Here is a 19,107-nt window from a genome sequence, read left to right on the forward strand (position 1 = left end):
GATATTGAACCAGCTCTGGATCACAGGAATAAATCCCACTTGATTGTGGTGAATAAATCTTTTAATGTATTGTTGGATCCGGTTTGCTAGTATCTTGTTGAGAATTTTCACATCCATGTTCATCAAAGGAATTGGTATGTAGTTCTCCTTTTTAGTAGGGGGTCTTTGTCTGGTTTTGGATTCAAGGTAATGCTGGCCTTATAGAATGAGTTTGAAAGTTTTCTTTCCATTTCTATTTTTTGGAACAGGTTTAAAGGATAGGTGTTAACTTTTCTTTAAATGTTTGGTAGAATTCCCCTGGAAAGCCTTCCAGCCCTGGACTCTTGTTTTTGGGGAGATTTTTGATTACTGATTTAATTTCTTTACTGGTTGTGGGTCTATTCAAATTTTCCATTTCTTCCAGATTGACCAGTTTGTTGGCATATAATTGCTCATAATATTCTCTTATTATAGTTTGTATTTCTCTGGTGTTGTGATCTCTCCTCTTTCATTCTCCTTATTCATTCTCCTCTCCTTTTTCATTTTGATCCATCTGGCTAGGAGTTTATCAATTTTCTTAATTCTTTCAAACAACCAACTCCTGGTTCTGTTGATCTGTTGTTTCTTTGATTCAATCTATATCGTTGATTTCTGCTCTAATTTTTATTATTTCCCTTCTTTCGCTGGTTTTGGGCTTTATTTGTTCTTTTTCCAGCTCTTTAAGGTGTAAAGTTAAGTTGTGTATTTGAGACCTTTCTTCCTTCTTTAGGAGAGCCTGGATTGCTATGTACTTCCCTCTTATGACCACCTTTGCTGCATACCAGAGGTTTTGGGCTGTCATGTTTTCATTTTCATTGGCTTCTGTGTACTTCTTAATTTCCTCTTTTATTTCTTGGTTAACCCATTCATTCTGTAGTAAGATGTTCTTTAATCTCCAAGTGTTCATGGTTATTGCAGATTTCTTCTTGTGGTTGATTTCGAGTTTCATAGCAAACTCGTGGTCTGAAAATATGAAAGGTATGATCCTGATCTTTTTGTACTTGTTGAAGGCTGATTTGTGTTCCAGTATGTGATCTAGTGTGGAGAATGTTCCATGTGCACTCAAGAAGAATGTGTATTCTGCTGCTTTAGGATGAAATGCCCTAAATGTATCTGTTAAACCATCCGGTCCAGTGTGTCATTCAAAGCCATTGTTTCCTTGTTGATTTTCTTCATATTTGGGTGCTTTCACATTTGGAGCATAAATGTTTACAATTGCTAGATATTCTTGATAGATAGACCCCTTAATTATGATATAATGCCCTCCTTCATCTCTTGATACAGGCTTTATTTTAAAGTCTAGATTGTCTGATATAAGTATGGCTACTCCAGCTTTCATTTGACAACCAGTAGCATGATAGATTGTTCTCCATCCCCTTACTTTCTATCTGTAGGTGTCTTTAAGTCTGAAATGAGTCTCTTGTAAGCAGCATATAAATGTGTCTTGTTTTCTTATCCATTCTGATACCCTATGTCTTTTGATTGGAGCATTTAGTCCATTGACATTTAGAGTGAGTACTGAAACATATGAATTTAGTGCCCTTGTGTTCCCTATAGAGTTGTTTCTGGTAATGTTCCCTGGTGCTTCTAGTCTTTGTTGCTTTGATCTTTGTTTTGTTTTGTTTTCTCTTTTGTCCACTCAGAGTCCCTCTTAAAATTTCTTGCAGGGATGCTTTAGTGGTCACGTACTCCTTTAGTTTTTGTTTGTCTTGGAAACTCTTTATCTCTCCTTTTATTTTGAATGACAGCCTTTCTGGATAAAGATTTCTTGGCTGCATAATTTTCCAATTCAGCACATTGAATACATCACTCCTTTTTGGCCTGCAAAATTTCTTGTAGATAGGTTTATTGCAACCCTGACCTATCTTCCCTTATAGGTTAAGGACAAATTTAAGTTATGCAGATTGTTGGATTAATTATCCGAACAATTTCCTAGGCGTTCAAAATAGTTTGGTGCTGTTCTAGCTGTGTTTCAAGGACAAGACAAGCTCAGGATCTCCATGATGCTCTGCCATCTTAATTCCTCCTTCCTTCATGGTCTTTTTAAAAAGTATGAGTAGTTATTAATTAGAAAAATATACTGTCATAGGAGTCATCTTGATGAGATGTAACTAATTCTTCAAAATATTTTGTACACATAAGTCATACTGTTTCTGAAGTATTTTAAATGTTAATTGAAATAAGAGTTTTTCTCACAAAGTAATTTACTTTATACTGAAATATATGCAATATGAAAATATTTTTCTTCTTATAAAACAAAAGTGCCTTAAAAGTTACTAGTTACATTTTTAGTGTGTAATTCAGTTTTTCTCTTGACTTGCTCTATGGCACCAGTTCTTAAAGTGTTGTTCAGGGAGTTTGGAAGGTCACACCTACTTTCATAATTATAGTTTACTGTTTTCTTTTTTCATACTCGTTCTCTGATGAGTGTACAGTGGTGTTTTCCAGAGGCTGATGGTAAGCAGCACAACGGGTTGAACACAGAAGTAGATAATGTGAATCTGGCTATCCCCTGTTCAAACATTAAGGAAATTTACAAAAATGTAAAATAATAACATTTTTCTAGAAAATTTTTTATTTTGGAAAATGAACTTATTTTTCATAAAATGTTATTTATGTTAACCTATAATGACTTAATATCTATAAGGGGATTAATAAGTAAATATTTTGAAATGTTGCCAGTTTTCACTTCAAATATGGTAAGTTTTCATAGAAATTCACTCTCCTTCCACTGTTGTGATAAATTCTTGACCCTTTAGGGGCACCTAGGTGGCTCAGTCAGTTAAGTGTCTGACTTTAGCTCAGGTCATGATCTCGCAGCTCCCCATCGGGCTCTCTGCTGACAGCCTAGAGCCTGGAGCCTGCTTCAGATTCTGTCTCCCTCTTTCTCTGCCCCTCCCCCAGCCACACTCTGTCTCTCTCTCTCTCTCTCAAAAATAAACATTAAAAATTTTTTAAAATAATTCTTGACTCTTTAATACTCAGGTGCTTATTTATTTTTTATGCCGTAAAAGTTTTGTTTTTTTCTCAAAATTATCCTAAATATTTTTATTGGGTATTAATCAATTTTTGTGAACCTAAACAATTTTTGAATGTCTTAATTACAGGTTGCAAGCACAAGAAAACAGTATAATGTGCAGATTTCTCGACTAACAGAAGAACTTTCAGCCCTTCAAATGGTAGGTTAGAAGACTATATTCTTCTGAATATTGTCTATTTTATTTTTTTAATGTTTATTTACTCACCTTGAAAGTGAGGGTGAGAGAGAGAGCAGGGGAGGGGCAGAGAGAGAGAGGTAGAGAGAACATCCCAAGCATGCTCCATGCTGTCAGCACAGAGCGTGATATGGGGCTTCATCTCACGAACCATGAGATCGTGGTCTGAGCCAAAACCAAGAGTTGGAAGCTTAACCAACTGAGCCACCCAGGCGACCCTGAATATTGCTTATTTTAAAGCCAAGATACATTTTAATGTGTCTTGTAATGCACATTCGTGTTCATTCAGAAGATACTTACTAAGCCAGGAACTATGCTAGATTCTAGGAAAAGATTAAAAATCAAGATAAACATGTTAACTGTAATCTTGGAGCCTGTGGTCTAGGAGGACAGATGGATGGCATTTATCACATTTTACTATTACTTTTTTTTTTGACAATGCACAGCATGCTATGAAGCACCCATCTGCAGCTGCTACCACATGCTAGTTTCATCTGGGAGATTAAGTAGAAAGTAAGAGAAAGTATATATGTCAGTGGGATAGAAGAAAGACAAGCTTCCCAAAAGAGATAGAGTACTGAAGGATAAATAGGCAAAGAGGAGAAAGGAAAAAAAAATACTTGTTTCGATAGAGGTGAGATTAAATATGTAAATGTAACATTAAGATATAATGAAATGGAATTTAATAACCTTGCTTATAGGGGAATGAAAGTACAAGAATTTTTAGAGATTGGGAAGATATTTTCCACTTCACAAACTCTAATCCTTTCTGAATCTCTGCCTCACTTTTAATGCTGCCTACAAAACTTAGCAACAACTTATGTCTTGTAATAAATATATTACATTATGTTAGTTCTCTTTCCGTCTCCCATCTCCTTCCCTCACTCTCCTTTTCTCTTACTTTAGACAAATCTTATCTTTCCAATTGTATTATAAACACCTTGAAGGAGAAAAGTCTTATGCCTTCTTTTATCTTCATTGCCAGCACAGTGTTTTCACAGTATGTATTTTAATAAATACTTATTGACTAATATTTAAACAATTCTGAAGGAAAGAACAGATCTTTTTCCACATTCTACAAACTCTGTAATGTACATCTTGAGACTTTAGTCTTTGTGTACAGGTCCTGAGAGTAATAGACTAGAAACCAGTGTTACTTTTTGTTTAATGTCATTTGTGTTAAGGATGTAGGAACATTAAGTAAAACTAATGGGATGCAGTGTGGCCAAATAGTCATGTCTAATTAATTGTTGTTTTCAAGTTTTACTACTTCTTCTATTACCTTGCTATTTTGCTTGTTGTCTTACATGGACTGGTTTAGCTTTGAGTAGATTCATAGCTAGAAGAAAGTCTTTCCCCAGTCCAGGATCATTTAATGGCTTGTAAACTCTGGAAGGACAAGAACATTATCTCTTTCTGTTTTCTCAAAGGAATGAATGTGTGTTGGATAAGATCTGCAGGGCTTTTAAAAATAATTCTTATCTGTTTACACAACCAGAGCTGTGTAAACTCAATTTCGAGCAAAAAATTATATTTCTTAGGATTTATAGTGAAACAATTATAATACATAGCTAAGTGGATTTTTCTAAAGATATTAAATATTATGTGATGTCATGTTGATTCCATGGGGAACTGTCCTGAATAATTGAAAAGTGTTTGAAATATCAAACATTGAGAAATATGTTTGAAGGAGGACATGTTCAACTACTTTAAAAAGCAGATTTTGTCAGGTAACTCAGAAACTCAGACTATAGTTTGAGACATAATAACCTGATGTTGGCTATTGATTTATATTCTTAAATACCAATTTTATCAGCTGGACCATAAACATGAAGTCAAGGAGGGAGGTTAAGCATACTTTAGCTAACCCCAAACTAAGTTATGCTTGCAGGAAGAAAAAAAAACCTGTATTTTAAGTTAGTGTGCAGATTTTTTTTGATAGGTTTAAGAAAAGGCCAGAACCAGTCTCTCTCTACCCACATGTCTCCCTTTGGAGAGCAACACAGCTTTTATTTCTCCTACAGTTTCTCTTAAGAAAACTCAAGGCTTTAATTCTGCCAAATAGGAGAGATTATTTTTAACCTACAGTAAATAGTGGGGCGCCTGGGTGGCTCAGTTGGTTAAGCATCCAACTCTTGATATCGACTCAGGTCATGATCCTGCGGTTCAGAGGATCAAGCCCTGCTTTGGACTCTAAGTTCACAGTGCTGAGGAGCCTGGTTAAGATTCTTTCTCTCCTCTCTCTCTTCCCCTCCCCTGATCTCTAAATAAATAAATAAATAAATAAATAAATAAATAAATAAATAAAATGAACTTTAATCTACAGCAAATAGTAAAAAGACTGGTTATAAATGCCCAAATTTTATGCAAGTAAAATGAAAAATTCAATATGATCTTTTTTGGATATGTGAATTTTTTAGAAGTCTAATTTTGAATCTCCATGTGCATAGGTATTTAGATATCTTTTTATTATTGGTTTCTAGTCTAGTTAAATAGAGGCCATAGAGTATAGTCTATATGATATTGATTCTTAATATTTGTTGTGATTTTCTTTATGGTACACTATAGGGTATAATTTTGGAAATACTCCATGAGTACTTGAAAAAATATCTAGTTATCATTTGGTCATATTGTGCCCAAAAGGTAGGAATGTTGGTGGTGATTAATAGTAAATATTCATGAAGGCTTTTTAATAATAGTAATTTTAAATACTCGCTTTAGTATTACTGTGAATTTTTAATAGAATTAGTATATTTCTCTAGAAAGGTTCAACTTTTCTATCTAATTTTAACTTTGTTGTTTGAGGTTAACCAAATATTTTTTTTTTTTTTTGTCATCATTGGGCAGTGAAATGGTGAATTGGGTAGAGAGAGATGCATAGTATATAACATACCATTATTTATATGCCGTTCACCAGATTCAGAAGTGTGATCCAACCTTGTTACTAATATCTACATTAAAAATCACATGGGTATCATATAAGCAGCTATAGAAAAAGCATTTGACAAAATCCAACCCCCATTCATGATAAAAACTTGCAGTAAACTAGAAACAGAGGGGAACTTCCTCAACTTGATAAAGAATATCTACAAAAAGCCTACAGCTGTGAAACCAAAAGCTTTCCCACTAAGATCAGGAGCAAGGCAGCGATGTGACCTCTTACCATTACTTTTCAACATCATCCTGGAAGTACTAGCTAATGCCATTTGACTAAAAATGGAAATAAAAGTTACATAGATTGGGAAGGAAGAAATTTGATATGATTATCTATGTAGAAAACAAAAAAAAAAAGTGGCGGGGGTGGGGGGGCCCTGGGTTGTTCAGTCAGTTGAGCATCTGACTCGATTTTGGCTCAGGTCATGATCCCAGGGTCGTGGGATTGAGCCCCATGTCAAGCTCCACATTGAGCATGGAGCCTTCCTAAAAATCAATCTCTCCCTCTCTCTCTCTCTCTCTTCCTCTGTCCTTCTTCCCTGCTTGTGTGCTGTCTTTCTAAAATAAAAAATAAAAGTAAAACCCCAAAAAATTCAACCAAAAAGAAAGAAGCAATCATAGCATAGTAAGGTTGCAGGATATAGAGTTAATATACAAAAGTCCTTTGTATTCCCACATACCAGCAATTAACAAGTGGAATTTTAAACTAAAAACACAGTGCCATTTACCTTAGCATGTAAAAAAATTACTTAGATATATATCTAACAAAATATACAAAGTCTATGTGAGGAAAACTGATGACAGATATCAAACTAGAAGTAAATAAATGAAGAGATAGTCCATGTTCATGGATAGGAAGACTCAGTCAAAATGTCAGTTCTTCACAGCCTGATCCATAGATTGAGTGCAATCCCAGTCAAAATCTCAGTAAGTTATTTTGTGGATATTGACAAACTGACTGCAAAGTATATCTGGAGAGACAAAAGACCCAGAATAGCCAACACAACACTGAAGGAGAAGAAGAAAGTCAGAGGACTAATACTACCAGATTTCAAGACTCACTCTAAAGCTATAATAATCAAGATAGTGTGATCTTGGTGAAAGAATAGGCAAGCAGATCAATGAAATAAAATAAATGAAATAAAACAACCTAGAATGGAGTAAAATATAGACCCACATAAATACAGTCAGCTGATCATTGACAAAGAAGCAAAGGTAAGACAGTGGAGCAAAGATAAGTCTTTTTAGCAAATGGTGCTACGACAATTAGACATTCACATGTAAAAGAATGAATCCAGACACACCTTCCACAATAATTAATTCAAAATAGGTCACATTCCTGGGGCACCTGGGTGGCCCAGTCAGTTAAGTGTCTGACTTCGGCTCAGTTCGTCTCATGGCTCATGAGTCTGAGCCCCACAGCTCAAAGCCTGGAGCCTGCTTCAGATTCTTTGTCTTCCTCCCTGTCTGTCTCTCCCCTGCTAATGCTCTGCCTCTCTGTCTCTCAAAAATTAATAAACATTAAAAAGTTTTTTTTAATGGGTCACAACCCTAAATGTAAAATGCAAAACTATAAAATTCCTAGAAGATAACATAGAAGAAAACCTGGATGATCTTGAGTTTCGTAATGAATTTTTGGATATAATATCAAAGGCATGATTGATGAAAGAAACAATTGGTAAGTTGGACTTCATTAAAATGAAAAGTTTCTCTGTGAAAGATAGTCAAGAGAATGAAAATTCAAACCACAGATTAGGAGAAAATATTTGCAAAAGACATAACTGACAAAAGACTGTTATCCAGAATATATGAAGAACTCTTAAAACTCAACAGTAAGAAATCAGCTCAATTAAAAACTGGACCAAAGACCTTGACAGACACGTCACCAAAGAACATATACAGATGGCATATAAACATACAGAAAGGTGCTACACATCATATGTCACCATGGAAATGCAAATTAAAGTAATAATGAGGTGCCATTCATTACATCAAGTATGTGCCAGATATGCCTGTTAGAATGACCAAAATCCAGAACCCTGATACCACCAACCTCTGGGGAAAATGTGGAGCAACAGGAATTCTCATTCATTGCTGGTGGTAATTCAAAATGGTATGGCCACTTTTGAAGGCAGTTTGATGGTTTCTTAACAAAATTAAATATACTCTTAACATATTGTCCAACAATTATACTCTTCTGTATTTATCCAAAGGAGTTGAAAACTTATGTCCACACAAAAAAACTCAACATGGATGTTTATAGCAGCTTTTTTCACAGTTGCCAAAATTTGGAAGCAACCAAGATGTCCTTTAGTTAGGTGAATGGATAAACTGTGGTACATTCAGACAGTTATTTAGCACTAAAAAGAAATGAGCTATCAAGCCATGAAAAAAACCATGGAGGAAACGTAAACACATATTATTAAGTGAAAGAAGCTAGTCTGTAAAGGCTACATATTGTTTGATTCCAACCGTATGGCATTCTTGGAAAGGCAAAACTATGGGGTAAAAAGACTGATGGTTATCAGGAGTTAAGGAGAAGAGAGGGATAAATAGGCATAGGTGAAGCAGAGAGGATTTTTAGGACACTGTACCTACTCTGTAGTGAATACATATCATTATAAATGTGTCCAAACTCACAAAATGAACAGCACCAAGAGTGAACTCTAATGTAAGCTATGGACTTTGAGTGATAAGGTTGTGTCATTATAGGTTCATCAGTATTAACAAGTGTATAACTACAATGAGGGATGTTGAAAATAGGGGAGGGCTTTGCATATTATGGGGTCAAGAAGCATAGCAGAAATCTCTGACTTCTCAATTTTTCTGTGAATCTGAACTGCTCTAAAAATAGTCTATTAAAAATCACATATCAACATAGAAGAAATCCCAAATATCACACCATAAAACTACCTTTTCATAGATTAGCGACTTACTATATGAATATATATGGAATGTTTAAAGTTTCATTTCTTGTGCACTAATAATTCTAGCTTAATGAAAGATAATTTAGATTAATCATCTGATTTGTAACATAGGGTTAAGATCTTCATTATAATCAGAATTCACAATTTAGAAGCTTATTTCAAAATTTAAAAACATTTTGATACTTACATAAAATAAAGTTATGCTGAGTGCACCTGGATGGCCCCATCGGTTTAGCGTCCAACTCTTGATTTCAGCTCAAGTCATGGGATCCATCCCTGCTTGGGATTCTCTCTCCCCCTCTCTCTCTGCCCCTCCCCCACTCACAGGTGCATATGCTCTCTCAAAATAAATAAACATTTTTAAAATAAAAAATAAAATAAAGTTATGCTAAAGATAGTTGAATATTAATTAGTAGTGTACTGACAGTAAGCGGGTTCATCCAAAGCATAATCTACAATTAGTAGAAAATAATCACACTGATTCTCAAAAATAAATAAATAGTTAAAAACAAATAGCTGTGAGGAGCCAGTCATTATAAAGGTTGTTTTTAGTTTAGTCTCATTTGCAAAATATTAAATTTTATCAGCTGATTGATATGCTTGCTCAGTTTTACTGATTAAAGCCTTTTGAGGAGAAATGTTAAAAAAAGTTTTTTTAATGTTTATTTATTTTAGAGACAGAGTGCAAGCAGAGGAGGGCAGAGAGAGAGGGAGACACAGAATCCAAAGCAGGCTCCAGGCTCTGAGCTGTCCACACAGAGCCCAATGCGGGGCTCGAACCCATGAACCACGAGATCATGACCTGAGCCAAAGTTGGCTGGTTAATCGACTGAGCCTCCCAGGTGCCTCATGAGCAGAAATGTTTAATGATCATGTTAGTAAAATTTACTATGTACGTTGGCTGTTTATAAGTTTTGCCAAAAAAAAAAAAATTGAATTTATATACCCATGTACATTTTAGGCCACAGGTTATCCTCAGGATATGGTGTCACTGCCCAGTTCTGTGTTTCCTTTTAAAATACGTGATAAGAGGTCTCTTGATTTCAGCTCAGGTCACGATCTCATGGTTTGTGAATTGGGCTTCGTACTCTCTTTCTCTCCCTCTCTTTCTGCCCCTCCACTGCTAGCTCACGCATGCATTCTCTCCCTCCCCCTCCTTCTGAAAATAAATAACATTTTTAAGAAATTAAAATATGTGATATGAGTATATGAATAAAACTAATATGAGAAAGGGGTCTTATTTTTTTCTCTCTGGAATCCCTCAACCTCTGTCACCCATTTAGTATGTTTACTTAGAACTCCTTGACATTCTGTGCTGGAGGCGATTTCTGAAATCCTGAGATAGGCAGCTCTTTGAAGATTGAGGTTTTTTTGTTTTTGTTGAATAATCAATATGGTCATGCTCTGTTGATAGTGTAAGTGTGGTATTCTTGTTACAAACAAGAATTTGTTTGTTGGTATTTCTTTGTTACAAACAAATCATTTTACCCATATTTTTCTTAAGTTTTTACAAACATATTTATTTACAATATGAATTGAATTTATAGGAGTGTGCTGAAAAACAAAGCCAAATTGAACGAGCCATTAGGGAGAAAAAAGCAGTGGAAGAAGAACTAGAAAAGGTAAAAAGGAAAAAATACCTAAACTCAACTGCAGATATTCACTATTACTGTTTGCTTTCATCACGCTGCCTACTAGCAACCCCTATATTATAAGTGAGTGTTTTTACCTGGAATATATTCAGAATCTGTACTTAAATACTAGTATTGCCTGAATACATTTCTTTATAAGAGTGGCCATAGTACTTGTACTTTTTACTTAAAGGTGTACATTTTTTGAAGTAGCTATCCTTGATTAAACCTTATTCCAGTAGTAAATTTTACTTCATCTTCCTTGTGTTTTTAAATTCTGTGCCAACTTTTATTGGGTTCAGGCCATCTATAAATACAAATATGTATAACCAGAAAATTACAACATTGCTCTGATTTTAACCTTTTAAAAGTATAGATTTTTATTTTGTAAGTAGAAAAATATTACCCAAATGATATTTATGAAAAAATACTGTAAGAAGTGTGTAGTTTAAAATTTATTTCTGACTTACATAGCTTTTTTATCATCAGTAAATATCCCACTCTTGTAAAATGCCTTGGGAAAAAATGGAGACTACACTTGGTGCAGAATATACGGTGTTTTAAGTGGTGCATTAGGAACTTTTGTAGAGAGGTTAAGTGAGTTACCTAATGTTAACAAATACTAAATGTTACAGTCAGACTTTGATTTTCAAAGAAGAGTACATACATGCTGTGCTACATAGCATAAAGAAAATCAGTAAACTTAGCAATCAGTAAAAAGCATGTGACATATATGTGTTATTGACATAAAAAGATCATGACATCAGATAGTAAATGAGTCCTTTACAAAGCAGCATATAGCATACATGTCATATTCCAAGTGGGACCTTTATGGTCATCTTTCTCCTGCAAGGTTGATTCCTTCTGAGTTACTATATGTTATGGAATAGGTATAGATCCCATTTAGATTGCCACCTGCTATACATCAAAAAATGATGTATTCTTAATATTCTGGGATGAATTTCTTAATATTACATGGCATAGAGTAAGGAATAGGCTTAATTGAGGAAATGTAAAACTTATAATACTGAAGACAACAGGTAAAGAGAAGGCACAGGTCCCTAATTCTCCCACTGTCCAACAAACAAGTGTGCTGAAGTCAAAGCACTGCTGGGACTATACTATAGGCCTGTATTTTAGTAGTGGGACATTAACTTGCTGATACTTTACCTTTTTATAGAGTAGGAGTGACAAAGCAGTCTTTTCAGTGGAAGAAGATACAGGTTATTTGCCAGGCAGTCTGGATTTAGAGGATAGCCTTGTATGGAATTTGTCTGAAAATGTGAGCTGCTTAGGACCTGGCAACTTCACACTTCTTGGGATGTTATAGCCCCTGTGTCGTGGTAGGAAGCTTAGTCTTATAAGAAGCTGAGCTTGGGTACAGTCACTCCCGTTGGGGAAAGAGGAACTCCCGTTTCAGTTAGATCATTGTCTAGTTAAACCAGAGTAAGATTCTGAAGTCACTTTCAGATAGTTCTACTCATTCCTCCATAGCATATGTCTGTATTTTTTAATACCAGAATATAGAATTTTCTTAAAAGGTATTCAAGACAATTGAATCAAAACAATTATCTCTAAGTGGTGACATTTAGAGTATTTTTTTTATTTCAACTATTTTATATTTCTTTTTAAAATATTGAAACTGTCCCCAGTACCAGATGACTTCACAGGAAGTTCTATCAAACAGTTAAAGAAGAGTTAATACCTATTCTTCCCAAACTATTACCTAAAATAGAAAAGGAAGGAAAACTTCCATATTCATTCCATGAGGCCAGTATTACCCTAATACCAAAACCAGATAAAGACACCACTGAAAAAGAGAACTACAGGCTAGTATTCCTGATAAGCATAGATGCAAAAATTCTCAATGGCAAAACTGAATCCAAACTATACATTAAAAAAAACAAATCATTCACCATGATCAAATAGGATTTATTCCTGGGTTGCAAGGGTGGTTCAGTATTCACAAATCAGTCAGCATGATACAGCACATTAATAAAACAAAGGATAAAATATTAAAACTTTTTGAATAGTTTACCATAAGCATGAATAATTTCAAAAAATAAGCAATTATATGTCAGTTTTCAACATTTTATTTTATAAATATGAAACACCAAAATTACTGATATGTTTTAGTGTGTTACAGTGGGAACAGATGAACACATGATTATGGGTTTTTATTTATCCATTGATTTCAGTTTCTAAACTGTATAATTTGTTAAGGCAGTTTTCTTCTGTAAGGTAGTACATATAAGCTTCTTTTGCAGATTTACCATGAAGGCAGAGTAAATGAAAGTGATTACAGAAAACTAGAGGAAATGCACCAAAGATGCCTGGTTGCAGAACGTTCAAAAGACGATCTTCAGCTAAGACTTAAGACGGCAGAAAATAAAATAAAACAACTTGAAATAAAGTAAGTTATTTTACATTTTCTATTAACATTTTTATAATTCACATACTTTTTGACAGATTCTTTACTTTTCTTAAATAGGACTTATATATATGTTGGGACAAAAAATTTAGCACAAAATAGAATTTTTTTCAAGCTTATTTCTGAAAACTAATTTGTTTCAGAAGAAACGATTCAACAGTATTATACCATTTGTATCAAATTTCTCCTTTCTGGCAGTTAAATAGAATGCTTATAAGATTGGGTTTTTCTTCATACTAAGCTATTGCAGTAGCTTCCTTACAATTATTGCTTTTATAATCAGTTTATACTTATATTTCTTTTTTTTTTTGAATATTCTATAATAATCCTTCATGTTTATTTATTACATTGTCTATTAAAATGGTAAATTTATAATCTGGTATATCCGTTCTAACTAATTTTCTACCTTTCCTGCCAGAGTGTTACTTAATACTGTAAAACTTAATTTGAATTGCATGAAATCTCAATCTGTTACAGAATATGTTTGATAGATATTTTAAAAATAAAGATGAATACTGTCAGCAATATAGTGGAATGAATTGGAGGTACCCAGCCCATATCCCTCCACAGAAACAAATATGTGAAAGGCATCCCTGGACAAAAGTGCCTTTGTGAAAGCTTTGGGATCCAGGTAGGAGGTTACAAATCACTACTGGAGCCCAAAAACAGAGAGGCAGGTCTACACACCAGTGCCAGCATATACTATGGTCCTATCTATGGGCCAAAGCAGCCCCATCTACATGTGGACTTGGCTCTAGCCCTGCTTGTTGACAGTCCTGCACCTAGCCTCTTCCACTTAGGGATTTAGGAGAAGCCATGCCTGTGAGTGCTTCTGATAACAGGCCTGCCAAACTCAGACCTTACTGTCCCTGCAACCTGGCTTTAGTTCCACTCTACTGTAGTCTGGAAGCAACCCTGCCACCCAGAACCAGCCCAGTTTTGGGAGTACTAACAGTTACCCAGCAGAAGTCACACCTGGCCACACCTCTGGTAACAGGCCTGCCAACCACAGACCTGACTGCAGACTTAGCAAAAACCATAAGACATGGATCCAGCTTTGCTGTACCACAGTTTGAGGTAGTCTTTCATGGCTAGGCGTCCAGCCAACCACCCAAAAGACTCAGCACAAGCTACACCCATAGATGCTTACAGTTACAGACCCACTGACCTCAGAACTGACTACAATCCGTGAAGTAGTTTTGTGACCCAGCTTTAGTCCCACTCTACCACAGTCCAGAAACAGTCCTGTGCACATATGGACCAGTTCAGTGGCATGACAGGAGCACCTTTAGGAACTCACTGGACAAAACACTTGATTGTGCCCTTGGTTACATGCCTGCCAAACATGAACTTGGCAGTAGCCACATGACATGGTTTCAGCCTTGCTCAACCACAATCCCAGAAGCAGCCTCATCAGCTGTGGGACTTGGCAGGAGGAAGTCTTCCTCCTTCAGTCTGTAAGGACTAGAAGAGGAATCTGCTTCTTCAAATACACAGATACCAAGAAAGAATCGGGCAAATATGACATCATCAAAGGAAACTAATAAACTAATAAAGGAAACTAATAATTGACCCAAAAGAAATGGTGATCCATGGACTGCTTAACAAAAATTTAAAATATCGTCTTAAAGAAACTCAGCTATAAGAGAACAGAGTCAACTAAATAAAATCAGAAAAATGTTACATGAACAAAATGAGCAGTTTAACAAAGAAGTAGAATCCATTAAAAAGAAACAAACAGAAATCCTGGAGCTGAAGAACTGAACTGAAAAATTCTGTGGAGTTTCAGTAGCAGATTTGATCATTCAGAAGAAAATCCGCATGCTTGAAGAGAGGTCATTTGAAATCATCCAGTTAGAGGAACAAAGAGAAGAATGAAAAAGACTGAAAAAAACCTACATGAGTTATGGGACATCTTAAAGTGAATTAGTATACACATTATGAAAATCCCAGAAGGAGCAGAGAATGAGAAAGGAACAGAAAGCTTGTAAAGAAATAATAATAGAAAACTGCCCAAATCTGGGGAGGGAATTGAACATCCAGATCCATGACACTCAAAGAATCACAGAAAGGCTCAACATCAAGAGGTCTTCACCTAGACACATTATAATCAAATTGCCAAGAATAAAAAAGAATTTTTAAAACAGGAAGTGACTCATCACATACATGGGACTCCCTCCAACCCCAATAAAAGTATTAATGGATTTCTTAGAAGAAACTTTGTAGCAGAGAGAAAGTGGCATGATATATCCAAAGTACTGAAAGAAAAAAAGTGCAAACCAGGAATACTATACCCAGCAAAGTTGTCCATCAAAAGTAAAAGAGAGATTAAAAACTTCCTAAGATGAACAAAAGCTCAAAAGGGAGTGCATCACTATTAGAGTTGCTGTATAAGAAAAGCTAGAGTTTTCAAATGGAACTGAAAGGATACTAATTAGAGATACTAATTAGAAACATAAAAATATGTGAAAGAATAAAACTTTCTGGTAAAGGAAAGTATACTGCCAAAGTCAGAATACTCTAAGACTCATAATAGTACTACATAAATCACTTTTAACTCTAGTATAGAAGCTAAAATATAAGATTATTAAAAATAACAAGAAGTACAATAATGTGATAATTGATATACAATATAAAAAGATGTAAAGTATGACAACAATAACACAGAATGTGAGGAGAGAGAGAAATAAAAGTGATTGAAATTGTTACCAATTTAAAATAGACTCATAACAGACGTTTTATGTAAGTCTCATGCTAATCAGAAAAAAAAAAAAATGTGTAGTAGACACCCAAAAGGTAAAGAGAAAGGAATGAAAGCAGCTACTACAAAAATTCAACAAATCACAAAGGAAGACAACTAAAATAGGAATAAAAGAACAAAGGAACTACAAAATGGAAAACAGCAAAATCACGAGTTACTACCTATTAGTAATTACTTTTAATTTAAGTGGATTAAATCATCCAATCAAAAGACAGAGTGACAGAATGGATTAGAAAATAAAATCCAACTATATGTTGCCTACTAGAGAGTCACTTTAAACTTGAGGAAATACACAGGCTGAAAATGAAGAGATGGCAAAAGATATTCCATGCGAATGGTGCCCAAAAGATAGCAGGAGTATCTTATATCAGACAAATAGAATTTAAGTCAAAAACTATCACAGGAGGGATGCCTGGATGGTTTGGTTGGTTAAGCATCCAACTTCGGCTCCGGTCATAATCTCAGGGTTTGTGAGTTCGAGCCCCACGTTGGGATGTCTGCTATCAGCGTAGAGTCCATTTTGGATCCTTTGTCACCCTCTCTCTGCCCCTCTCCTATTCATGTGCATGTGCTCTCTCTCCGTCTCTCTCAAAAATGAATAAACATTGTTCAGTGCAGTTGTTGGGTTGTAGGGTAGTTCTATTTTTAACTTTTTAAGGAACCTCCATACTCTTTTCCAGACCTACCCTACGATCCAGCAATTGCAGTATTAGGCATTTACCCAAAGGATACAGAAATACTGATTCGAAGGGATATGTGCACCCTGATGTTTATAGCAGAATTATCAACGATAGCCAAACTGTGGAGAGATCCCAAATGCCTATCGACTGATGAGTGGATAAATTAGAGGCAGCATATATACAATGGACCATTACTCAGCCATAAGAAAGAGTGAAATCTTGTCATTGGCAGCAACGTGGATGGAGCTAGAGTGTATTCTAAGTGAAATAAGTCAGGCAGAGAAAGACATACAGTATGATTTCACTCATATGTGCAATTTAAGAAATAAAACAGATGAACACATGGTGGGGAAGGGAGAAAAAAGAGAGAGGGAAACAAACCCTAAGAAATCCTTAAAGATAGAGCATAAACTGAGAGTTAATGGAGGGAGGCAGGTGGGGGATAGGCTAAATGGGTGATGGATACTAAGGAGGGCACTTGTTATGATGAGCACTTGGTGTTATATGTAAGTGATGAATCACTGAATTCTGCTCCTGACACCAATATTGTACTGTATGTTAACTAAAATTTACATCAAAATTTGAAAAGGAAAAATAAAATATGTGATTATTTCTGATCTTAGCATCTTTCTGATTTTATCATCCTTTGATCATTTCCTAGATCCATCATTTCATTAGAAACTTTATCAGCCAGAGTTGAATAGGAAAAAAGAGTTATGGTATACGGAACTAAAAGACCTTATATATATTTCCTCTGACACCTGTTGACCAGAGAATGTTCACAGTATTTGATTAGCTGGGTTTGAAAACATAGAAATTTTAAAAGATAGGAATATAAGTTAGCATATTGAAGCAACATACATGTTTGAAGGTTGTGTTACCCAATAATCTATTGTTGAGAAAGTTCAAGAACTATAACCTATTTAAACTGATAAAATGAGATTTGTAGAGCTGGAAGTTTATAAAAAAAATTTTTAAGTCATGCAACAGAAAAATATGAAATAGGTCTTATTGTAATTTAGTAATCTAGACACCTAATGTGTCTTCCTATGGAGTTAATCAAAGTAGTAAAGGAGTTTTGATCATTATCTACTTCACCTTCCTTATCATTAGCTTCAGTTTATCCTCTTGAAGTCCTTGTTACACAGTGATTCTCAGTGTTAGTAAAAATTTGAAAAAAGTTTCACATAGATTTTATAGGTGAGTAGTAACTGTTCAGTGTATTAGTCAAGATTGCTAAGCTGAATGTATTTGCCTGGGCTAATATAACATTGTGAAACCACATAGTTTAAATCCTCAGTGAAGATAACAACTCAAGCAACAACAGATGTTGGAGAGGATGCAGAGAAAGAGGATCTCTTTTGCATTGTTGGTGGGAATGCAAGCTGGTGCAGCCACTCTGGAAAACAGTATGGAGGTTCCTCAAAAAACTAAAAATAGAACTACCCTACGACCCAGCAATTGCACTACTAGGCATTTATCCACAGGATACAGGTGTGCTGTTTTGAAGGGACACATGCACCCCCATGTTTATAGCAGCATTATCAACAATAGCCAAAGTATGGAAAGAGCCCAAATGTCCATCGATGGATGAATGGATAAAGAAGATGTGGTATATAAATACACACACACACACACACACACACACACACACACACACACACAATGGAGTACTACTCGGCAGTCAAAAAGAATGAAATCTTGCCATTTGCAACTACGTGGGTGGAACTGGAGGGTATTATGCTAAGTGAAATTAGAGAAAGACAAAAACCATATGACTTCACTCATGTGAGGACTTTAAGCGACAAAACAGATAAACATAAGGGAAGGGAAACAAAAATAATATAAAAACAGGGAGGGGGGACAAAACAGAAGAGACTCATAAATACAGAGAACAGACTGAGAGTTGCTGGAGGGGTTGTGGGAGGGGGGATGGGCTGGATGGGTAAGGGGCGTTAAGGAATCTACTCCTGAAATCGTTGTACTATATGCTAACTAATTTGGCTGTAAATCTAAAAAAAATAAATAAATAAAAGTTAAAAAAAGAAAAAAAATCCTCTGTGAAGAGAAATGAGTCAGAACAAAACAAGTCTACACTATAAAACAGAGTGCTTGACTTCTGTTACAGATCATTAAGTTTAATTATGGGTTCCTTTTGTTTTTTTATCAGTTCCTCAGAAGAGATATCACGTTGCCAAGAAATGATTCAGAAACTTCAAAACTTATTGGAGTCTGAGAGAGAAAACTGTGGATTTGTCAGTGAACAAAGGCTGAAACTTCAGCAAGAAAATGAACAGTTACAGAAAGAGACTGAGGATTTAAGAAAGATTGCTCTTGAAGCTCAAAAAAAAGCCAAATTAAAGGTATTTTCAAGGCTAGTTAGAGTTAAATGTGTACTTGTAAAAATCAAAATATAAGAGAGACCCAGTAAAACATTTTTAAGGCCTTTTTTTTTTTTTTTTTTTGCCTTTTCATCAGATAGCACTAAATCATAATGCAGAGCATTAACC

The 19,107-nt window shown here is 35.1% G+C and overlaps 1 protein-coding gene across 4 annotated transcripts in view; it reads left to right on the forward strand.

Annotated features, from left to right (window-relative positions):
• Positions 1 to 19,107, forward strand: part of SCLT1 (sodium channel and clathrin linker 1) — a 219,091-nt gene that overhangs the window by 140,060 nt on the left and 59,924 nt on the right. For all 4 annotated transcript variants that reach the window (XR_006216773.1, XM_007091805.3, XM_042983902.1 and 1 more), the window contains 4 exons: positions 3,126 to 3,197; positions 10,642 to 10,716; positions 12,993 to 13,138; positions 18,768 to 18,960. Coding sequence is in view for 3 of the 4 variants with exons in the window: in XM_007091805.3 (XP_007091867.1) it covers positions 3,126 to 3,197; positions 10,642 to 10,716; positions 12,993 to 13,138; positions 18,768 to 18,960 (486 nt within the window). In the remaining variant the exon portion in view is untranslated. The remainder of the gene's footprint in view (positions 1 to 3,125; positions 3,198 to 10,641; positions 10,717 to 12,992; positions 13,139 to 18,767; positions 18,961 to 19,107) is intronic.

This window comes from Panthera tigris, chromosome B1 (genome assembly GCF_018350195.1).
Source record: "Panthera tigris isolate Pti1 chromosome B1, P.tigris_Pti1_mat1.1, whole genome shotgun sequence".
Taxonomy (NCBI): Eukaryota; Metazoa; Chordata; class Mammalia; order Carnivora; family Felidae; genus Panthera; species Panthera tigris.